Source organism: Hemitrygon akajei, chromosome 2 (assembly GCF_048418815.1).
Source record: "Hemitrygon akajei chromosome 2, sHemAka1.3, whole genome shotgun sequence".
NCBI lineage: Eukaryota > Metazoa > Chordata > Chondrichthyes > Myliobatiformes > Dasyatidae > Hemitrygon > Hemitrygon akajei.
In genome coordinates this window covers 133,992,405-134,017,643 of record NC_133125.1, presented here as the reverse complement: position 1 = coordinate 134,017,643, position 25,239 = coordinate 133,992,405, and the positions used below count along the sequence as shown (strand labels likewise).

General features: G+C 42.1%; 1 protein-coding gene across 2 annotated transcripts in view; it reads right to left on the bottom strand.

The window, feature by feature from the left end:
* Positions 1 to 25,239, bottom strand: part of LOC140715792 (kelch-like protein 1) — a 401,409-nt gene that overhangs the window by 188,114 nt on the left and 188,056 nt on the right. For both annotated transcript variants that reach the window (XM_073028187.1, XM_073028195.1), the window contains one exon: positions 12,126 to 12,262. In XM_073028187.1, the coding sequence (XP_072884288.1) occupies positions 12,126 to 12,262 (137 nt within the window). The remainder of the gene's footprint in view (positions 1 to 12,125; positions 12,263 to 25,239) is intronic.

Here is a 25,239-nt window from a genome sequence, read left to right as displayed (position 1 = left end):
TATCATAAATCCAATAAAGTAAATTTGGTTCCTATGTATATTTTGTAACTTTAGGACGTGGAGTGAAGTAAGGCATGTCCAGTAGTGAATCATGGCATTTACAAGTCTGCCTTGTAAATAGTCTTATATAAATAGGTAGATAGTCTTATGTAAATAGGTAGATAGTCTTCTTTATGTTTTCTTCTTTCTACTTAATAATTTGTATTAATGTTTGAGGGAATTACTGTAAGCATTATAAAAGTAACATTGCTTGCTGTACATCTATCTTTAGTTCAAGGAAATTGCAAAAATATGCTGTCAGTGTTCTGCCAAATTTGTTGAACATTTGAAATTTTATCTAAGCTTTTCAGACACAATTGAAATTTTGTACTAAATGGTAGGTTAAAATGATGCTGGCTTTAAAGTTTTGGATCAATTACAGATCAGACAGTTTGCTTACATGGCAAGGAATAACGTCTCCTTCATGCTATTTTTCCAACCATGAGATTAAAGGAATCACATTTATACCAACAGAAAGCTTTCAAGTTTTAATTAACACCTTCCAGAAGTACTACTTGTACAAGGAACCCCAACTTGACTCTTTATCAGGAAGGGCAATAGTTTGGCAGCTTAATTTCCAAGCCACCTCTTTGATTCTTTTGTAATCCTAGCAAACACTTTAATTCAAGCCCAGCTTCTTATCAAGCCAGTACAGGTTTTTACCTTTGGCATTTGTCAAATATTTCTTTGCTCAACTATTCTTACAGCTCAATTTAACTTTAATTCATTGAACATATGAGCAACTTGTTGTATCTTGCAAAAACAGAAAACAACTATAAGACTGATGAACAGGAAAGTAATTGTTTGCATGCTTAAGTTTAAGTGTAAGATAATCTATAGGGCAAATTGTGGTACCAAAGTAAATTAGGGTTAATGAGACTGAATCCAACATTAAATCCTTTACTCCACAACTCTGATTATTGCAACTTTTGCAAACACCAATGTTGGAGCTATCTCACTCAGATGGGATTTCTCGCTGTCATTAAACATCTTTTATATCTTGCATTCAGTTACATTCCCTGCTCTTTTTCAGCACAATTCATGAATAATGCACAGTGTAATCATATTTCCAAAATTTTAAGCTTCTTCAAAAGACCCTTTTGTTGTGAACTGTGCGAGAGCAACACACACTCTGCAATCCAACACCTACATAATCCTTTTGTAAAACGTTATGGTTAAAGAAGAGAATTTGTGCTGAACTGAAAAGTTGAAAACTTGAAAATCAATTTAAGTTGCACAGTGAAAGCTGATCATTATTTCCAATATAATTAATCTTCTCTCCTACGCTAACAATACTATTTATTCACTTATTAAATACAGCTCAGAATAGGCCCTTTCAGCCCTACGCATGTTACCCAACAACCCCTAATTTAGTTGTAGCATAATAATGACCAAAGATCTTACCAACACGGAGGAAGCTGGATTACCTGGAGGAAACCCATGTAGTCACAGTGAGAATGTACATATTCTTTACAGGCAGCAGCAGGAATTGAACCCGGGTCTCCTGCACTGTAAAGCATTGTGCTAACCACTACGTTACCATGCCGCCCTATTACATGCCACGCAGCGTTACAGCAAAATCTGTATTGAGAAGTTAAAATGTAGTTTGCACTTATCAGAAAGATATACATTAAAGAAACTTATATTTTTATAGCACCTTTACCATATTTTTCTGAATACCTGGAGGTCCTTCAAGCCAATTTTCAAAGAGTAGTCTTGCATTACAACACCTTCTACATGATCATGACAATGCAGGAATTGGAGTAGCCATTTTGCACAAGAAAGATCCCACTAACAGTAATCCAATATTGACAGGACAGTTGGCTTTAAATATATTATGATTTATAGGTAGATATTAAGAATGGTAGCAGATATCATGTGTCAACTGTTCCTCAGATTAGTAGTACAGATTTTTATACTCAGACAAGAGAGTGTGTAAAATCCATACCCCTAATTTGAGGGAAAGCTGACATGTTATCTCACTAGCCCAAGCGTAAAACATTCTAAGAAAGGACATGCTGGCACTGGAAAAAATCTAGAGACGGTTTACAAGAATAACCCTGGGTACAATAACGTAAACACATGGGAAGCACTTGAAGCCTTTTAGCCAGTACTACTCACTAGAATTCAGAAGAATGGGTGGGGGGGGGGGGGGTTCTCATTGAAACCACCAGAATACTGATAGGTCTAGATATAGTGGACATTGAGAGGATGTTTTGAATAATGGAGGACTCTAAGACCAAAGGGTTATAGCCTTAGCAAAGAATTATGTCCTTTAGAATAGAGGTAAGGAGGAGTTTCTTTAGCCAAAGGTAAATCTGTGGAATTCATTGTCACAGATGGTTGTGCAAAGCAAAGGTTGACAGACTTTGGACTAGTAAGGACTCTAAAGATCTAAAGATTATGGGAAGAAAGCTAGGAAAATGGGGTTGAGAGGGAAAATATGTCATCCATGATCAAATGGTGGAGCAGACTTGATGGGCCAAATGGCCTACTTCTGCCCCTATGACTTATGGTCTTATGGTCAGTGGCCATGCCCATGCAAACACAGAAATCATATTCAGTCTTTAAACAAAACTGCACAACTTATGTAGTGTTTTAATGTGGAATGAAGTCTTCAGATGAGAATGAAAAAAATGAATGAAATACTTAGAAAGAAGTCAAAAAGCTAAGGCCTTAATTGTATAACTCCGTACTTCAGTTTCATGTCTCCTCTGAAAGACAGTTCCATCAGTAAGGCAACACTGCACTAGAGTACTTGTTTGGAAGTTTAAGCTCACTTGCCTGAAGTGGGTCTTAAAATCAGATCCCAGAGATCAGGGTATTACCAAATCATGTTTCCCACAAAGCTCTGTGAAGCTTTGAAAAGAACGGCTTCTGGCACCAAGGTGGCATCTAATGGAGAAGGGTGGGGGGCAGTGTCAATCACAGCCCTCATTAAAGTCTGCCAGTTCTTTGACTGTGAAGCTGCTGCAAGCAGAAGGACGCTGAAGTCATGTAACGTAGAGGGGAGATGGGATAGAGACTAATTGAGGCACTCACAAGCTAAAGAAGTCAGGGGCCTCTAATGGAAGTGAGGGGGGAGGGTTTGCGGATCAAAGATCTAGAGCCAGGGGCAAGCGAAGAATGTGAAGAGGGAGAAGGCGAAGTTTCTGAGGGTTAATGGCGCCTAATGGTGACTCTTTTGCTTGCATCTTTAGAAACAGCTCTATTTCCATCTTTAAGATTTCTATTTTTCCCCTTCAGGGTTCTTTTGAAGGCCCTGACCTGGAGTTACATGCTGACTGCGGTTCTTAGCAGGAATGGGGCCTGCTCTCAGGGTTTCACAGCTGGCCATGAACCATGGCCAGCCGGAGAACCATGTTTTTGTGGATCTGGAGACAGGAGGATCAGAAGTCAGTATCCTACCAGAAGACATGGAAGATGGAAGATCTTTCGTTGTGTGCCCAGAGACCCGAGATCTTTGGGCACAGAGCTCAGAAAAAGCGACGCTATGGATTTTTGACATAATAATCCACCGAGTTGTTTGTTAGGTCTCCTCTCTTGCTGTGAAGTGGAGACACCCCTTTCTCCCTTATTAGGGACAGACAGACCTGTGGTATGTCGAATGCCAGGTGAACAATGTACTCTTTGGAACAGCATGCGGAGCTCCTCGTACGAGACGCCTTTGTTACAGGGATCAGGTCAGTGTACGTGCACCAGCGGCTGCTGGAGAATGCCGATCTTACCTTACGTTCGGCGATCGAGACGGCCGACACGCTGGAGGCTGCTCTGCACAACGCTGACGCTGTCCAGCCGCGCGATCCCCCGCCGGTTCCGTGGACGCTGCAGACCTCACAACCCGCCGGTTTCCGCGAGTGAATTCGCCAACACCGCTGCCAGTCACAATTCCACGAACTCCCCGGAACCGACCACAGCTGCTAACAGTCGCAAGTCCGTGCAGTGTTACTTCTGCGGACTTGAAAAGCACCCCCGAAAACGCTGCCCGGCCCGAGAAGCGACCTGTTCCAGCTGCGGGAAGAAGGGCCATTTCCCAAAGGTCTGTAAGTCTAAACCACGAGCGGGGTCAGGCAGCGCTGCGTGTGAGGCATTGGGGCGGCCATTTTGGTCACCGCCATCTTGCCTGCCCGCCTCGTGCGAGGCATGGGGGCCGCCATCTTTGTCGGCGCCAACGTGCCCCGCCCCCTACCCACCGGTGCTTACCGGGCACCAAGACAGCAGTTCAACTCTGGCCTCCATAACCCTCAACCAAAGCGCACCACGCCAGCTTGCAAGGTCAATGATGGACATCCTGGTGGAGGGGCACAGGACTAGCTGCTTGTTTGACACGGGCAGCACTGAGAGTTTTTTTCACCTGGACACAGTGCAACGCTGCGGACTCGTGACACGGCCAGTAAACCAGAGGGTCACCATGGCTTCTGGGTCGTATTCCACAGACATCCGGGTGGGTTGTGTAGCGACATTGGTGGTGCAGGGCACAGAATATCGGAACTTTGCGCTACTGGTCATGCCTCAACTGTGCGCGCCTGTGCTATTGGGACTGGACTTCCAGAGCCACCTCGAAAGTGTGACTATGACATATGACGGGCCCCTCCTACCACTCATTGTCAGGCATCCTCAGTTTTGTGGGACTTCGCCATATACCCCGCTACTGACCACACACACACACTGAACCACACATCCCACCCAGCACCATGCCGACAGCTGCGCCACTGACACCACTTGCAGCCTCTCCACCCTCAAGATCCCTCCCCCACCGCCGTTCGCCAACCTGACCCCCGACTGTAAACCTGTGGCAACTAAAAGCAGGAGGTACAGCGCGGGGGACAGGGCCTTCATTCAGTCAGAGGTACAGCGGCTGCTCAGGGAGGGGATCATTGAGTCAAGCACAAGTCCTTGGAGGGCCCAGGTGGTTGTTGTTCGGACCAGGCAGAAAAATAGGATGGTCGTGGACTATAGTCAAACTATCAATAGGTTCACGCAGCTTGACGCGTACCCCCTACCCCGCATCGCGGATATGGTCAACCAGATAGCTCAGTATAAGGTGTTCTCGACAATAGATCTGAAATCCGCTTATCATCAGCTCCCCATCCGCCCAGAGGACCGCCCCTACACCGCCTTCGAGGCGGGCGGCAGGCTCTATCACTTCCTTCGGTGTCACAAATGGTGTCTCTGTCTTCCAGAGGGAAATAGACCGGATGGTGGACCAGTGCCAACTGAAGGCCACATTTCCCTATCTGGATAACATCACCATCTGTGGTCATGACTGGCCGGATCACAACGCCAACCTCCAACGATTTTTCCAAGTGGCCAAAGCCCTGAACCTTACTTTTAATAGGGACAAGTGTGTGTTCGGAACCACCCGACTCGCTATCCTTGGGTATGTCGTGGAAAACGGGGTCATTGGCCTTGATCCTGACCATATGCGCCCCCTGTTAGAACTCCCTCTTCCCACCACCCTCAAAGCCCTCAGACGGTGCCTGGGCTTCATTTCCTATTACGCCCAATGGGTCCCCCATTACGCAGACAAGGCCCACCCCCGGTCAAGTCTACCACTTTTCCCCTCTCTGCCGAGGCTGCGCGGCCTTCAGCTGCATTAAAGGGGACATTGCCAAAGCAACGATGCATGTGGTGGACGAGACCATTCCCTTCCAAGTAGAGAGTGACGCCTCCGATTTCGCGCTGGCTGCTACCCTCAATCAGGAAGGCAGGCCAGTAGCATTCTTTTCTCGTACCCTTCAAGGCCCTGAAATTCGGCACTCCGCGGTGGAGAAAGAAGCCCAGGCCATAGTGGAAGCTATTAAGCACTGGAGGCACTATCTCGCCGGCAAAAGGTTCACCTTGCTGACCGACCAGTGCTCGGTTGCGTTCATGTTCAGCAACCAACAGCGGGGCAAAATCAAAAATGATAAAATTTTGCGGTGGAGAATAGAACTCTCCACCTATAACTATGATATCCTGCACCGGCCTGGAAGGCTCAATGAGCCCCCTGATGCCCTATCCCGGGGAGCGTGTGCCAGTGCGCAGCTCGACCGGCTATACGTCCTCCATGCACATCTTTGCCACCTGGGGGTCACCCGATTTTACCATTTCGTGAAAGCCCGGAACCTGCCGTACTCCCTTGAGGACATCAGGACGATGACCAGGGACTGCCAAGTCTGCGCTGAGTGCAAACCGCACTTCTACCGTCCTGACAAGGCGCAACTTATCAAGGCCACCTGCCCCTTTGAGTGACTGAGTGTTGACTTTAAGGGCCCCCTTCCCTCCACCGACCACAATGTCTACTTTCTCAACATTATCAACGATACTCGCGGTTCCCCTTTGCCATCCCCTGCCCCGACACCACTACCACGTCCGTCATAAAAGCCCTGCGCCAGCTCTTCACTCTGTTCGGATATCCCTGCTATATCCACAGTGATAGAGGGTCCTCCTTTATGAGTGACGAGCTGCGCCAGTACCTGCTGGCTAGGGGCATTGCTACTAGTCGAACCACGAGTTATAATGCCCGGGGGAATGGACAGGTGGAGAGGGAGAATGCCACAGTGTGGAAGGCCACACTTTTAGCCCTTAAGTCAAAAGGGTTGCCGGTCTCTCACTGGCAGGAGGTCCCCTCCGAGACACTCCACTCTATCCTCTCCCTGTTATGTACATCCACCAATGCCACCCCTCACGAGCGCCTATTCTCTTTTCCCAGGAAGTCTGTCACTGGGACCACCCTACCAGCTTGGCTGACGTCCCCAGGGCCAGTGCTGCTCCGGAAACATGTGAGGAGCAATAAATACTCCCCGCTGGTCGAGAGGGTTCACCTTCTACATGCGAACCCCCAGTATGCCTACGTGGTCTTACCTGATGGGCGGGAGAACACGTTCTCCGTCCGCGACCTGGTGCCCGCAGGAGCAGCAGACCACTACCCCGAACACTCCACGGTAACTATGAACCCTGTACCCGAGGTGACACAGCGCACACCGAGCCCTACACAGACTCCTCATGACACTCCTATACCGGGCGTCTTGTACGCGCATATACCAGGTGCCTCGCACACGCATGAGGGATCACTGACGCCTAGTGTGCTGACACCTCCAGTTAGGCCGGAACCAGCACAACCACCGTCTCCGGTGCAATCACCACCGGCACCTGTGCAATCACAGCCGGTGCTACGTAGATCGCAGCGACAGATTCGACCACCTGACAGAATTAACCTGTAAATATACTTGTAAGAAACTTCGCCCCGTGGGGTCTCTCTTTTAAAACAAAGTATGTGAATGTGGTGAATGTGGTGAACTACATATACTTGTCTGGACACGCCCCCTGCTGACTGCTCCTGTGGCCCCTCCCACTGACCGTGGCTCCTCCCACAGACCCCGGTATAAAGGCGATTGAGGCCTGGGCCCGGCCTGTCGGTCTCCAGGATGTAGTATGGTGGTCAACCACTGCTTGTTCCTTCTTCCAGTCAATAAAAGCCGATATCTCGCCTTTACGTCTCAGAGAGAATTATTGATGGTGCATCAGTACTGCAAATCTGTGTCTTTACTGTTGCCTTGCTCACACATTTTTTGCCAGTGGAGGGAGGGAGGATTGTTGATTGCTGCCATTTACACACAGGAGGGAGGAGAGCTGGTGGGGACTTTGGTGTTCTAACATTTAACTATCATTCATTCTTTGGGGGCACTCCTCTGTTTTCGTGGATGGTTGAGATGAAAAAGCATTTCAGGATATTTATTGGATACATTTTTCTGGCATTAAATGTACCTTTGAACCCTTTGAAACTTTTGAGAGAGTGAGGATGTCAGTCGTAGGAGGAGGCTTGAGCTCCGCAGGAATAGCCCAAGAAGAAAAGATACAAATGTGACTTCTCATAGTGAAAGAGCCATGCATAGGATTGTTAAATCTTAATGTCCTTGGAATACCCAATAACAAGCTCGCCAGGGATATGTCGTCCAATATTCACAGAGAGCAGTGCCAGCAATGTCTGTAATCTGCAACAAATTTGTTTCAGTTTAGCTCATAACAAGAAGTGCCTGGTCAAATTTCCAAAGTGAAATGATGCTGACAAAGTCTATTAACAGTCACACAATTAACACTAAATGATTGAATGCATATGGCCTAGTGCAATAATCTCTTTTACCTTTGCTTGTAAATTAGGCGGAAGTCATTAAAAGACTAAAATTTTTTTGTGCTGTCTAGTTGTACAGCTGGTAATCAGAATCAGAATCAAGTTCGAAATCATCGGCATACTGTATCTCGTGAAATTTGTTAACTTAACGACACCAGTACAATGCAATACATTATAATAGAGAAAAGACCTATGAATCACAGTAAATAGATATGGATATCTATCTATATATATATACAAACATATGTATGTGTATATATGTATGTGTGTGTGTATATATATGTATATATAGTATGTATACACACACACATATATATATTTAAATTAAATAAGTGGTGCAAAAAATAAAAAAGCGATTATGAGTTCAATGTCCATTCAGAAATCAGATGGCAGAGGGGAAGAAGTTGTTCCTGAATCACTGAGTGTGTGCCTTCACATTTCTGTACCTCCTTCCTGATAGCTGCAATGAGAACAAAGCATGTCCTGGTGTTGAGGGTCCTTAATGATGCGCGCTGCCTTTCTGAGGCATCGCTCCTTGAAGATGTCCTGGATACTATGAAGGCTTAGTGCTCATGATGGAGCTGAGTTAGTTTACAACTCTCTGCAGCTTACTTCGATCCTCTGGATTAGCCACCCAACCCCCACCCCCATGCCAAACAGTGAGGCAGTCAGTTAGAATGCTCTCCATGGTACATCTATAGAAATTTTTGAGTGTTTCAGGTGATATAACAAATCTCCTCAAACTTCTAATGAAATATAGCTCCTGTTGTGCTTTCTTTGTAGCTGCATCGATACACTGTGCCAGTGATCCTGAGCACTGGAATCTCTGTGTGGAGTCTGTTTTTCCTGTGACCATATGGGTGTCCATATGAGATCTCCCCCTCCCCCTCCCCACTTTCAAATCTCTTACTATCTCTTCTTTCAGTTAGTCCTGACGAAGGGTCTCAGCCTGAAACGTCGACTGTACTTCTCCCTATCAATGCTGCCTGGCCTGCTGCGTTCCACCAGCATTTTGTGTGTGTTGCTTGAATTTCCAACGTCTGTAGGTTTCCTCGTGTCCTCTGGGTGTTCTGGTTTCCTCCCACATTCCAAAGCTGCCCAGGTTGGTTTGTTAATTAGTTATTACAAATCACCCCTAGTGTGTGAGTGCATGGTAGATCTCAGGACTTGAAGGAAATCATCCATTTATATTTAGATTATCTTTTTCCTGTAAATGCTGCTTATCTGACACTATGTACATGTGATGCTGCTGCAGTACGCTTTTCATTGCACCTGTGCATACGTGTACTTTTGCATGTGACAATATATGTCACTTTATATTTGAAATGCAGGAGGAAGAAAATGGGTTCAGTGTGAGAATAAGGTGGATTAGTTCTCGATGCCCCTGTGGTCTCATTCAGCCAATGGGTCTGATTCAGTGCTCTGCCACTCTGTGACTATGATTTGAAATACCGATACTTCTGCCATCACATGACAGTTATGTTCCTGGAAAACTTCACATAATAGAAAAATCTGGTTAACAGAGCAACCAGTAGCTGCCTTCAAAGCACAGCTTGAAATAGGTTTTCTCGACCAACCTATGTGGCTGCTTAATTCCACTAGGGTTTCCTAATCAGTTGATCGTGGTATAACCAACTCTCATTATGGAAACACACATTGTAAGAAGGCCATCTATATCTTTAATAGCAAATACCTTTGAACATAGCAAGCCATAAAGAAATTCTTGCACCTATCATGATACAAGAGGAGGTTAATCTGCCCAATAGATCTATGCTGTGTCCCAGGAGAACAACCTCATTCACTTCATTCCCATCTTCTTATAGAGTCTTGCACCTTGTTGCAAACACCTATCAACTCCCTTTTGATCCTTTTACAATTAACTGAAGCCAGCTCACAGTAGGGCATGTTCGGCACAACTTTGTGGGCCGAAGGGCTTGTATTGTGCTGTAGGTTTTCTATGTTTCTAGCCAGCTGAACTTCCAGTATATCTTAGGAGTTACAGCACCAAGAGGAAATCCACACAGGGCCAGGGAGAACATGTGAAGTCCACATGGACAAATCTAGAGATCAGGATCAATCCTTGATTGATGGAACTGTCAAACAGCAGCACTAACTGTTGCACTACTATGCTAATCTACTTACAATCAACAAAGTTTACCCAGGGAAGCAATGGCTAACACCAGAGGACATCCTGTTAAGGTGAGTGAGGAAAACTTAGGGGACATGTCAGAGGTAGGTCTTTTACACTTCGTAAAGAGGTAGATCTTCTTCACATGGTAAGTGAGTGAACACAATGCTGGGGATAGTGGTAAAGTTCAAAGATAAAAGTACATTTGTCATCAAAATGTACAATCCTGAGATTCATTTTCTCTACCGACAGCTATGAAACAAAGAAAACCATGGAACCATTAAAAAAAAACATAACCCCTCCCATGCACAAAAAAAACAAATAGTGTAAATGGTAATGAGAACAACAAACTCCCCTCCCCTCATGCGCAAAAAAAAACCAAGGCTGATACTTTAGTGGCAATTAAGAAACTATTAAATGGATGAAAGAGAAATGGAGGGTTATGGGCAGCCTAGATTGGGATTAGATTGTTTGTTGAGTAGGTGTGTTGCCTTTATGGCATTTGTTTAGTTTATAATATTTTCGCTTTAGTAATTCGTTTGTTAGCATTTTCTAGTTAAAGTTAGGATTGTTTAAAGTAAATTCATTGTCTGTGATATATCGCGGCATGCGATGATGTCACACCCGGTTTCGCCGCGTCTTGTGGGAAAATACCGGTTTGGAGAAATGGGAAGGAGGGGGCTCACATGTGCAGGATCAGTGCAAGAAAAGTTTTCTTTCTATGCACTAGAAACATCAGTGAAGCAACGCCGTAAGTTCATGAGATAATTGATGTGTTGAATTAAAAATGTTAATGCTGATTCTGTTAAAAGTAATGACGGTTGATAAGGTTTATGTTTTCGTTAGTTAAAGAGTTGCGGATAGTTTGTGTTGAAGTGTATTTAAAGCAGTCAGTGCTGTAGGTAGATTCTGACTGTATGTTGCACTTTAATGTAATGTAGTTGTTGTAGTTTTACTTTTGCAAGTATTTACAATGTAAATGTGATATCAAGAAGGAAACAAATACTGTATACATTTTGTATTGTTTTATCACCAGTTTTCACCATACATTAATGTGGAAGAGTGAACAGTAAACGGTTAATCTTACTGCGATCCTGTCTTCATTGACTACGGTTTACCTCGGTGTTTAGTTCAGCGTTCTCTTACACCTGAGCGAGAACACTACAGTAGGTTAATCATTGGCACAACACCATACCCCCCAAAAGCCCTTACTGTACTGCATTGTTTTAAGTGCTATGTTCTAATGATTATTTTTGACTCCAGGGAAATCACATTTTCAATGCAAATCATATCAAAGCAATATAGTGTCAATGTTAGAAATCAAAAATATAGAACAAATAAAATCCTGGAGATACTCAAAAGGTCAGGCAGCACCAGTAGAGGGAGATCATGTTTCAGATCAATTAACTTTCATGATGACCAGTTGAAGGTCATTTACCTGAAATATAAGAACTTCAGAACCCTCAGGATGAGTCCATTTGGCCCCTTCAGATGGATCTACCATGGAACAAGATTGCAACTGACTCCATGTCACAAGCCCATTCTCTTTCAATCCCAATTTCTAGATTATCCTGAAGTCTGCAAAAAATCTATTCATTTCAACACCAAATGCTGAGCATCCACAAGAATCAGTGGATAAAGAAAACAGAGATTCATATCCCACAAACTGAAGGGATTCCTCATCATCCCAGTCCTATACGTCCATCCATGTAATGTAGTCCAAAGCTTCCAGTCAGGGGAAGACACCTCCCAGTGACAAGAATGCCACGGTGTTTCTCCCTCCTCAGATATTACCTGACTTGCTAAGCATTTCCATCACCTGTCTGTTTACATTTATGTGCTTACCTGTGTAAGCAAATTGGACGAGATCCCAGAGTGCAGTGGGATCTATCCCCTCCATTTTGATTTCCTCTTGTTTTGCTTCACAAACATCACTTGTGAACATGGCAGCGAAATAGTCTGAAACAGCACTAAGAACGAGTCTGTAAAAACAAATTACAACAAGGAGTGAGCTAAATTAATTCATTTTTAATTGGTTGTGAGGATTTAACTGAAGGAATGCATTGCTTGAAAACAAAACTTAAAAGGCACAACTCTGGGACTATAAAGTCTTTCAGGTAATTGTAACCTTTATTGAGAAATAAAGTGACTGGTTATTAAGATAATAACATTTCCATTTATCATGCTAAACATCAAGCCATATTTACTTCATGTATCCAAGATGTACAGTATGCCTGGAAATGTTATGGCATTAAAGTACTATGCAATAAAAAACAAGATTTAATCCAGAGTAAATCACATATAAATACATTTTCAGGTTAAGATGTCAACTTTGATCAACAGTTCCTGTTGGGAGAACTTTTATGGCTCCAGCACAATTTCTGCATTAAAAACACAGTGGATGCTCTCTGAGTGGAGTTTGCCTGTTCTTCTTGCATGCGCTTCCTCCAGATGCAGATGGTAGATTAAATGGGTATAGACACTTTATGGTTGAGTTATAGAATATGGGGGAAGGGTCGATGGTTGTTAATGTAAATGATAAGAAAATAAATGGTTCAGGATAGTCAACATGGACTCAATGGGTCAAAGGGCACAATCACTGAGCTGGTGCTCTCTATGACCCAGAAACATAATTCCCCTGTTCAACACTAACCATGAAGGGTTGTAGGGGATGTTTTAGTGGACAATCCCAGGGCAAATGACCCTGTGCTGAGTAGCTATAAAGTTTTAGAATCAGTCAGCGAGGAAACAGGACCTTCAGCTCAAATGGTCCACACCAACCAAAAATCCAATCCAAGCTTGTCCCACTTGCCTATGATCACCCCCATACCCTTCTAAACTTTTCCTACCCATCTAACTCTGCAAATTATTGTTGGGTGATGAAGCTTGAAGGACTTGAGGAATTCCATGCTATATCTCAATAAATAAATAAAAATGCCTTTTAAATGTTGTCATTTGCCTGTCACAGCCACATCCTCTCACAGTCTATTTCATGTACAGACAACCTTCTTTGTAAGAAAAGTTGCCTCTCAAATTCCTACAGAAACACCATTCTCTTTTTCATGATTTCTCCATCCTGGGCAGAAGACTGTGTGCATTCACCCTATCTATGTTCCTCATGATGTTGTACACCTCAGTAAAGTCTTTCTTCAGTCTCCTAAGCCTCATGCCTTCATTTCTCATTTTCATGACTACCCTACCCAGTCTGCTGGTCTGCTCCTCACCACATCCCTAATTCTCAGGACAGCTCCTGATCTCCCTGTTGTCTACATACTCAATTTTGTTCACAGAGTGCCACTCTGCTTCCCTCCACGTTCCTGATTAACTCACATCCAACCTCAGACCAAAAGGATGAAGGAAGGGAGAGAGGGAGGGGGAAGGGGTGGGAGACTGAGAATTGGAGTACTGCACAGATGTAACAGAAGCGTTCCTGTGCAGGTCCAGTGAAGAACTTTAAAAAACAGGAAGCTTTTCAACAGGAGTTGTCGATTGGAGAGGGAGATGAGTATTGGAGTACTATGCAGATCTAACAGAAGCAACCCCTTGTAGGTCCAGTGAAGAGCTTTAAAAAGCCAGTCTTTATAACAGAGAGATTTTGCCTAGCAGAGTGGTCATCATGGGAGCAGCTGTCGACGGAATAGCCTGAGTCAAAGTAGCAAGGCTTTGGTGGGTAGAGATGGAGGCAATTTAAGTAGGTAAGTTCATTCTTTATTTCTTATTCTCTGAGTTAACTCTTGAGAGAATAGGGGGTACATCTGCACTGCCAGTGTTCTGTTCTGGGTGCCAGACATGGGAATTCCAGGAAACTTACAGCCTTCCCGATGGTCACATCTGCATCAGGTGCATCGAGATGAACTTCTTAGAGATCGTGTTAGGAACTGGAGCTGCAGCTCGATGACCTTGAGCTTTTTAGGGAAAGTGAAGACATGATAGTGAATACATGGAATGCTCTGCCATAGGCGGTTGTGGAGGCCAAGTGGGTGGGTATATTTAAGGCGGAAGTTGAGCATTTCCTGATCAGTCAGGGCATCAAAGGATATGGTGAGAACGCAGGAATATGGGGTTGAGTAGGCTCCAAGATCAGCCATGATGGAATGGCAGAACAGACTTGATGGGCTGAATGGCCTAATTCTGCTCCTATGTCTTATAATCTTAATTTGAAAGGCACGTCTTCTGCCTCATAAATAAGCAGCTAGTAACTTTATATAGAAGCCCCAGACAGGCCCCGGATGCATAACGATTTTTATCTACTTGCCATTGCTGTTGTATCACATTGAGACCATTGCATACCAGTTTGGGGGAAGAGTTAGAAAGCTTAAAGGGGATCTGAAAAAGAACTTTTCCACTCAGAAGTTGGCTCAAATTGGAACTCACTACTTGAGATGATGGTGGAGGAAAAGTCTTTCACAGTGCCATGGTAACATAGCAGTTAGCGCAACACTATTACATCGGAGTTCAGAGTTCAATTTCAACATCGTCTGTAAAGAGCTTGTACGTCCTCCACCTGACTGCATGGGTTTCCTCCAACTGTCCAAACATATACTGGTTAGTAGGTTAATTTTTCATTGTAAATTCTCGTGTGATTTAGTGGTGTAAATATGATGGGTTGCTGGACGTTACAGCTCACTGGGCTCGAAGGGCCTGTTCTGTGCCATATGTCTAAATGAATAAATAAATTTAGAGGTATCAGGACAAGCATTTGAATGACCAAGGTATAGAAACCTACAGTAGATGGGAAATGGAATTAGTATAAAGATGATTTGTATGGACATAGTGAATGGAAGGGCTGATTATGTGCTCAGTGAATCTATTGATCACACAGCCTAAAATGCAGTGGAATTTTCAGGTGATGATACCTCCACTTGTGCAGCAATATTAAAGTTCTACAAATAACATTCCTGTTGATTAAACCACCAAAGTGAACAATTACCAAAATACAAACAATGGGGCCAACTTCTATTATCCCTCTTACTGACAAGCTAAGGTTAAAGCGATGACCAGAATCATAAACCCTTTTGAGTTTTGCTTCCAATCGATGTCAAGTTCTAATCCCTTTTGGCACCATTCCTTCAGCTAAAATTCACTTCACCCCTAAAGTTAAAATTTCATCCACTTTTGCATAGTCACTGGAATATCACAAGATTCTAATGTGGGCTATGTGGACAAAATGCATATGCTATTTTTTTTTAATATCTATTTTCTGTTATACAAAAGGAAATCATTGCAGGGGCCAAAAATTTTTAGTTACATTTCTATTTCAATAATATAAACCAAAAATGCTGGAAATACTCCACAAATCAGTCAGTATCAACGGGAAGAGAAAGAGTTAATATGCTGAGTCAAAGACCTTTATTAATAAAGTTGAAAGCAAATTTATTATCAAAATTCATAAATGTCACCATATCCAACCCTGAGATTCATTTCCATGTGGTCATACTCAGTAAATTCAATAACCATGATAGTATCAACAGTAGACCACACTCAACAGTGCAGAGAACCAGTGTACAAAGATAAAAGAGCAGAAATAGTAACAACAAATAAATAAGCAAAAATATCAAGAACATGAGATGAACAGTCCTTGAAAACGAGTCCATTGGTTGTGGGAACAGTTCAATAATGGGCCAAGTGAAGCTGAGTGAAGTTATCCCCTTTGGCTTGAGAGCCTAATGGTTGAGGGGTAGTAACTGTTCCTGAACATGGTAGTATAGGTCCTGAGGCTCCTTTTCCCTTCTTCCTGATGGCAGTAGTGAGAAGAGATCATGAACTTTGTGGTGGAGGCCACTGATAATGTATGCTGCTTTGCTGTAGCAGCCTCCTTGTAGATGTGCTCAATGGTGGGAAGGGAAGGGAAGGCTGTAATGAAGTTAGTCAATATACTTTGCACTATGCATCTATAGAAGTTTGTCAAGTTTTAGATGTCATGTCAAAGTCTTCGTAAACTCCGAAGGAAATTGAGCTGCTGCTGTGATTTCTTAGCAATTGCACTTACATGCTGAGCCCAGGACAGGTTCTCTGAAATGAAAACACTGAGGAATTTAATATTGCTCTTCAGGCTGATCCCCCGATGAGGACTGGTTCCCGTACCTCCTGAAGTCAATAATCAACTCCTTGGTTTTACTAACACTGAGTAAGAGGTTGTACATTAAATATGTTTCTCCTTCCACAGATGCTGTCTTACCTGCTGAATGTTTCCAGCATTTTCTGTTTTACTTTACACTTACTGCATTTGAGTTCCTTTGATTTCCATTTCTACTTTGATACTGCCTCAATGTTGATTATAAACAATTAAAAATAAAAAAATATACTGACATTTGAAGATGAAATAAAATTTTCATTACTCTCAAACGTAACCCATTAAACAGAAAATATTTCATGACACATGAAAAGTAAACTTTCAAAGTTTCTGCATGAAATAGTTTCCATAGTACATGATGAGCATCCACTTCTGTAATATTAAATTCAAGCCAGCCCCTGTAATATTAAATTCAAACATCAAATGTACTGTACCTATATTCTTTTCTATGAATGACAAAGCTAGTTTCTTTTCTCTCTCTCTGTACTTTCAGTAATTCTGCTTTATATCAGTCTTTTATGCCAGTCTTACATGTTTTATATGCTATTCATTAAAATACAGTTACAATATCAAGAGATTTTTATGTTACTTTCCTACTTACAGGCAAAATCAACCAATAGATGACTGTAAAGATGGAGGATTAGTAATCTTAAGAAATAATGGACAATAAATAGAAAGAAAGCAGTCTTGCTGAAAGCACGGCACAGATGCATTGAAAAAATGCTGGGGAAAGACTGGAACAATAGTTTATTTTTACACAGAATACAGGCAGTGAATTGTGAGAATCAAGCCAGTTTCATTTTTGTGGAGAACATATGCACGGTTGGCAATATTCCAATTAAGGTGGCTAAAAAAGTGTGTTGTGTTGTGTTATAGATTTTGCTTATGGGAGTGAAGGACATATTCAGTTTGACATGTCGTCCATACTCTCCTGATCTGCATTTTGCAACTCCCACATTCTTTCATCTGTGTTCTTTAGTCAGTGGTCTCATTCTCCAACTGCTCCCATTCACTCAATGACCAGATAAACGTGCTTACAGCTTATCATTATGATCACCACAATTGAAGACACCCCTTTGCCCATACTTCCTGTAGCTTAATAATTTTCTTTTGTCTCCATCCCAGTTCTGACAAGTCTTCAACCTGAAAAATTGACCTTATTTCTTTACCCGCACATAACCTGCTGAGTATTTTCCCCACTTGAGCCTTTGTTGCACTTTTTTTTGGTTATTTTCATGATACATTTTGGCTATTCAGCCCAACAAGCATATGCTAGTTTCTCACAGAGCAATCCCATCAGTCACATTCCCTATTCTTTCCTATAACTTTACAAGTTATTCCCTTCCAGGAGCCCATTCAATATACAATATTCAATAGAATTCTGTTTCTATCACGGGTAGGGGAACTGAATTCCTGATATGTAACTCCTCCGGTAAATACACTATCTATCTACTTGCCTCATATTTGTACCGTTATATCAGCATTTTAAATACATGTCCTTAGTCTTTGACCATTTTAAATACATGTCCTTAGTCTTTGACCATTAGTAAAGGAACAGATTCTCTCTGTTTATTCCACCTAAACCTCTCATGATCAGGAGTAGCTCTATCAAATTTCTTAGCCACCATAATCTCAGGGTCAGGTTCAGATACAGACAGGAAGAGTTACGCAAGAGCATGTCCTGGATGTTGCTAGAAGAAGTGTTTGAGGCAGGTGCAGCAGTATCATTTAAGAAGCAATTGAAGAGGTACCTGAAGGAGCAAGGCTTGGAGGGATGTGGGTTGTACACTCTAATTTAGAAATCGGTGTCAGCATTGACTGGGTGTGCCAAAAGGCCTTTATCACTGCTACATTGCTGTATAACAGTACATTGCCTGGACCATAGGGCTTTACTTATAAAGGAGATATTGGATAGGTTGGGCTTGCTCTCACTGGAACCTAGAAGGTTGAAAAGTGATCTCAAGAAGATTTATAAAATTATGAGCAAAGTTAAGATAGATATTCAGAACATCTTTGAGGTATACCTATCTTGGATAAGTTTAAATTGTCTCTTCAAAAGAAGTTCAGTGTGACCCTCTCTCACTGATCCCCCTCTGTGACCTCTGCTGTTCTCCAACTCATCGACCACATGCTCACCCAGACTCACTCCCATCACATTCTAGTTTATTCTTCTTCCAAGCCCCCACCACCTTATTTTGGCATCTCCCCCTTTTCTTTCCTGTCCTGAAGAAGAGTGTTCGCCCAACACATCACCTGCTTATTAATTTCCATAGAAGCTATCTGGCCTGCTGAGTTCCTCCAGCATTTTCTGTGTGTTGCTCTAAAATCCAGCATCTACAGAATCTCTTGTGTTTATGATACTCTGAGCCTTTTCCCTAGAGAGGGGGCATTTAAAACTGGAGGACACAACTTTAAGCTAAGAGGGGGAAAATTTTAAATAAGTTCTGAGGGGCAAATTTTTCACACAGGGAATGGTGAGCAAATGGAACAAGCTGGTTTCAACAGATGGTTTGAATTAGGTAATATTATACCATTTAAAGATCAATTCAATAAGAAAGGAGTAAAGTGACACAGGCATAATATATGCAAATTGGATTAACATAAGCAGGCATCAAAATGACATGAAGTAGTTGTGTTGATGGGCCTGTTTCTGTGAACTCTAGGAGGAGGTCATACCTCCAAAAGTAACCCTTAAGCTTCCTCAGAGTTGGCCAATATTTCTCATCTATTATCCAGGATCTGAGAGTGTCTGCAAAATCCACCGTTAATTGCCCATTCCCAAATGCCCAGAAGAATGTGGTGGTGAGCTACCTGAACTGTTGCTGCAGTTCCAACAAAGTTATCTGCACAGTGTCACCAAGAGAAGAATTGCAGGATCAAGACTCAGCATTAGTGAAGGACCAGTGATAAATTTTCAAGTCAGAACATTGCGCGAATTAGAGGAAAATCTGCTGGCGGTGGTATTCCACATCACCCTGTCCTTCATGGTTGTAGAGGTGACAGGATTGGTAACATGTTTTATTATTACATCATGTACCATGTGGTATAGTGAGAAGCTTTGTTTTACATGCCACCCATACAGGTTACTTCACCACAACAGTGCATTAAGATGTTGCAAGGGAAAACAATAACAGAATGCAAAATAGAGCGTTACCAATAACAGAGAGAGTGCAGTACAGTCAGACATTAAGATGCAAGGACAAATAACAAGATAGATAGTAGCAACAAGATGATGACGCCTGGGAGGCCAGTGTTGGGCATTTGCATACCTTACAAGGCGCGGAACTAAAGGCTGTGTGGCGCACCACTCCTCTCACAGACATTTTGCAGTATTTTTCTTTATTTTATGAGGTCGAGTTGCAAGCTCAACATTCAACCCGCATGGATGGAAAGTGTACTCGGGAACGGCCCGACTGGATTCAAACCCGGGAACCTCCGTTCCGGAGACCAGCACTGATGTCACTGCGCCACCAGCCGACCATGAGTCCATCCTATTGTACTAGGGGACTGATTAAACAGTATTATAGCAACAGGATAGAAGCTGCCCTTGACCCTGATGGTATATCTTTCAGAAATTTGATCATCTGCCTATTGGGATGTGTGAGAAGTGGGAATGGATGGGGTGAGCAGACTCTTTGATTATGTTGAGTGCTTTACTGAAGCAGTGAGAAGTGCAGAGAGAGTCCGTGGCTGCGAGGCTAGTGTCCATGCTGTGGTGAGCACAGTCCACAACTCTCTGCAGCTTCCTGTGGTCCTGGCCAGAGCAATTGCCAGACCAAGGTTGGGGATGGAATGTCAGACTAGCCAGGTAAAGTTACTGGAGTGCATTCTGTAGATGGTACACACTACAGCTACTATGTTCTGGTGTGAATTCTACAAGGTGAATCAGTTGCCAATAAAGCTGACTGCCTGGATGATTCCGAGTTGTCAGTGCTTCACCCAGCCAAGGACAGTATATTGCTGAGGAAGTGTGAATGGAATTGAAGATCAGTGAAAGTCCTTAATTTCTGGTGTTATAATGAAAAAATTATCATTGATGAGACTGTTGAAGATGACTGGGCTTAAGACACAGGCCTAAGTAACTCTTACACCAATATCTTGGGGATGGAATGATTGATCTCCACTACTCACAGCTACCTTACTTTGTGTCAGGTATAGAATAGAAATCTAGAAAGCTTACAAGCACAATACAGGCCCTTTGGCTCACAATGCTGTGCCGAACATGTCCTTACTATAGAAATTACCTAGGGTTACCCACAACCCTCTATTTTTCTAAGCTCCATATACCTAGCCAGGAGTCTCTTAAAAGACCCTATCGTATCTGCATCCACCTCCGTCACCAGCAGGACATTCCACGTACTCACCACTCTTTGTTTAAAAAACTTACTCCTGACATCTCCTCTGTATGTACTTCCAAGCACCTTAAAACTGTACCCTCTCATATTAGCCATTTCAGCCCTGGGAAAAAGTCTTTAACTATTCACACAATCAGTGCTTCTCATCACCTTATACAATTTAATCCCTGCGGTGCTTTTTCTTTGTCAATGTCAAAGTAAATGTATTATCAAAGTGCATATATGTGTGGTGAACTACATATACCTGTCTGGACACGCCCCCTGCTGACTGCTCCTGTGGCTCCTCCCACGGACCCCTGTATAAAGGCGATTGAGGCCTGGGCCCGGCCTCTCAGTCTCCAGGATGTAGTATGGTGGTCAACCACTGCTTGTTCTTTCTTCCAGTCAATAAAAGCCGATATCTCGCCTTTACGTCTCAGAGAGAGTTATTGATGGTGCATCAATATGTCACCATAAAAAACCTTGAGTTTAATTTTATTGCAGGCATTTACAGGAAATAAAGATTGAGGTAAATATACATAAATAAAGACCAACAAACAAGCACAGTGCAAAAGAAGGCAAATTGTGCAAATAGAAAAGAAAATTAAATACTGAGAACAAGAGTTGTGGAGTCCTTCAGAGTGAGTCTGTAGGTTGTGGAATCAGTTCAGAGTTGAGGCGAGTGAAGTTATTTACATTAGTCCAGGAGCCTAATGGTTGTAAGGTAATAGCAATGGTTTGATGCCAAACTTTCCAGAATGCCTTTCAGCTACACTCTGCCTTGATGTCAAGGCAGTGACTCTCACCCAACCTCTGGAATCCCAATTTGGAAGCAGCAAATAAACCCCAGTTGATGGCATTACTGAGGAAAAATACTCAACCCCCAAAATTGATTTTAGAAAGTGTTATTTTGATAAATGTTGTTATTTTTAATTGCTTAAACGTGTTACTTATTTTTAAATTTTTATTTCCTAACAAATTTGTTCTAACTTAATCTCTGCTCTGTTGTATTCATCATAGTGCTCAGAGGGATAAATGCCTCGTTTTGTTGGTTTTCATCAAATTTAATGCTACTTTTCACTTGAACAGTGTTCCAAGTGTGGTTTTCCAATTGATCACTAACCGTAAGGGCTTTAGGCAATTACTACTCACTCCCAGTAGTGGAAAATAAGTCATCCCAACCAATCTCACACCACTCTACCTCAGAACCCCAGAGTATCATCCACAAAAATGCACTGCAATAACTCATCCATGCTGCCTTCACTTAGTTGCAACGTACTGAGCCAGATGTTACATTTTTAATGAGTTTATAATAAATAAAAAATCCAAAATACCAAGGATAAAGTTAACAAAGTGAAAGCCAAACATAGTGAATGGTTCTTTTATATTTTGCGACACATTATTAAAAATTTAGAATGCTGATCAGGTAATTAAGGAAGGAATCAAAATAATTCCATTAATATAAAACAGGTCAACGTGATCTCCTCTATCATAAATGGAAGCATCTTCCTCAAGATCTGCAAAGTGCAATCAGCTTGTGTTCCAATTTTAAGTGCTTTAAAGTTAAAAAAAATGACAAGCAGTTACTGGGCTGGAAATAAACCTTTATAGCCTGTGTTTTAACCTACCTGAAGCATGTCATCGGATCAAATAACAGACAGGCATTAGAATGGGACACAGAGAGTTTGACAATATCATTAGTTTGACCTGTCTAAATCACTTCAAGGAAAATATGTCCGCTTGTTCTTGTCCCGATTTCTTATCAAATAGACATATTGATTGACAGCTAAAGATCTCTGATGCTTTGAAAAAGGTCACAAAGAAGGTGATCAGTCACAAAGGTCAGGAGTGGATTATTTTAATTTCTGAGGAACACACGTGTAACAAGTAAATCAGGAGCTGAGCTTACAAAGGGAAATGTGAAGTGAGTATTGATGAACTCAGTCTGGAAAGACTGTATGTGTTAAACAAGACTAACTGCCTGGAAGGGACTTAATTGAAAGTTCTCCAGGAAGCATTTATTTTACATAGTAGGGAATGTTAAGTGAGGTCTGTTGTGCTCTTTATACATACCATGGATTACTCATAAAGAAACATATTCTGGAAGAACATAACTAAAACTTTTATTTAACAGAAAACAACTACATTTTCACATACAAGCTTCTCGATCATTCTGTCATTCCTGCACATGCTCCGAACTCTGTCCAATCATGTTCTTACACGTGACATGTGATATTACCATATCTTTCTTTCCTTGAAAAGAAAAAAACAATTAGCAACATTAATCAAAAAATGCATAATTTAACCTGTCTCTATCAGTCTCTCTGGGGGTTTACAAACACGAGTAGACCTTCTAAGCGGTTCGCGCAGTTCTTGTGTTTCGTTGTTATTTTCATGTTTCATCTGGTCTGCATCAGTTAACTGAAACTCTGAAGTTGGCTCTTTCTTGAGGTCTTTGAGAAGAAATCACAATTCATTCATTAACTGTGTAATCTCTTTTTTATGCTGAGACTTCATCAGTTCAATAAAACTTCTCAAGTCCTTCACTTGTGCTTTCACTTCTTCAGTTGGATCCTGATTCTTGTCACTCTTTGGCTTCAGATCTGTATTGTACTGTACTGGCAAGTTTGGTGTTTGTGGCAATGCTTTGTCAGATGCTGGTAACAAAGGGATGGGTCTGGGTTTTTCTTTATGACTTCTTTTACTTTTGCTGCGTTGGAATCAAATTCTGTTCTCTCTCGCTCTTTCATCGAGTCACTGTATTCTGACTCTGTGTCAATGTCCAGGACTAAGACTCTTTTCACCAAATTCAGTCTCTCACAGGCAGATAAACCCAGTATTGACTGTACATTTTTGGCACCACCACAAATGAAAGCCTGTGCACAATATTTTTGTGTGATACTTTTGCCACACATGTTCCTTTAACTGGAATGTCTGCACCTGAATATCCAGTCACTTTTATATTTGTCTGATGTAATTTCGGTCTTGGCTTTAATGCATTAAACTCAGATTCTGCAAGAACATTTATTTGTGCTCCAGTATCTAGTTTAAACAGAATGTTTTGGTTCACTTGCAGTTGCATAGTCCATTCTTACTTTGCATTCTTACAGTTTGCATTCTTACTTTGTTTGCACAAAGCACATCTATATAAATCTCCTCACGTTCACTTTCAAGAACTGCATTTATGTGTTTTATTTCCTTTCTACTTCCGAACAGCATGAAAAATTATTACTCTTACTGCAGTGATTGCACATTTTTCCATATGTTGGACACTTTTTAGGTTGGTGTTGCCGCCCACAGTGATCACAAAGTTCCTTTCTTTCAGATGAAGTCTGGCTCTCTGTCGGTTTCATTGTCACTTCATTATTTTTTCTAACGTGTTTGCGGTTATTAACAGCGTGTACTCTGCAGTTCCCAATAAAAAGCTCTTTAGCCTGTGACTTTATGGTTTCCAAAGCTTTGCAGAGAATCAAAGCTTTTTCCAAATTTACATCTGGTTCTCTTAAGAGTCTTTCTCTCAGAGCATTATCCAGAATGCCGCAAACAATTCTGTCTTTAATGAGAGGGTCCATCAGCTCTGCAAACTCGCAAGTTTTACTGCAGTTTCTCAACTCGGTAACAAATTGATCAATTGCTTGACCAGCTTTCTGTTTGCACATAAAGAGTTTGTACCATTCATATCTCACATTGCGCTTTGATATAAAAAATGCTTCAAACTTGTCAATGATCACTTTTAGATTCAAATTACTTCCATTCTCAAAATTTAAATGGTTATTTACCTCAATTGCGTTGTCCCCTATTACGTGGAGTAGGATTGCTGCTTTCGTTTTTTCTGATTTTTTATCTGCTGCGATCGCTGATAAATAAATTTCAAACCGCTGTTTAAATCTTCTCCAGTTCTCTGCCACATTACCAGACAGCTGAAGTGTTTTCGGAAGCTGCAACCCTTTAATTTGTAAAGCCGTTAGCAAACACTAAAAAGTTTGCACTCTTTTTATTCGATTATATTCGCTTCTCCAGTGTTTAGCGAATGTATTATTCTTCCAGACCAACTTCTGACACCATGTTGTGTTCTTTATACGTACCATGGGTTACTCATAAAGAAACAAATTCTGGAAGAACGTAACTAGAACTTTTTTATTAACAGCAAACAGCAACCACGTTTTAACATACAAGCTTCTCGATCGTTCTGTCATTTCTGCGCATGCTCTGAACTCTGTCCAATCACGCTCTTACACGTGACACGTGATATCACCAAAGGCTCTAAATGGGGATGTGTATTGTGGCAACACAAACATTTTCTTGCACAGTGTCAGGAAAGGCCTAGTCACCTCACCAGATTGCCAAGTACTAAACTCTTCTGCTGCTTTGATTTACTCTTACATCGTGGTTAAATTATTTATTACTAATAACAAGGTAGCAGCACTTCCAGCAAGAGTTCCTTATAGATATTTACATCACTGAAAGTCTCAGTCAGCTGATGTACACTATGTGGCCTACTGCAGCATCAGCTCCCAGTGATGTCTCAGAGCACCTCAGAAAGGCTATATAA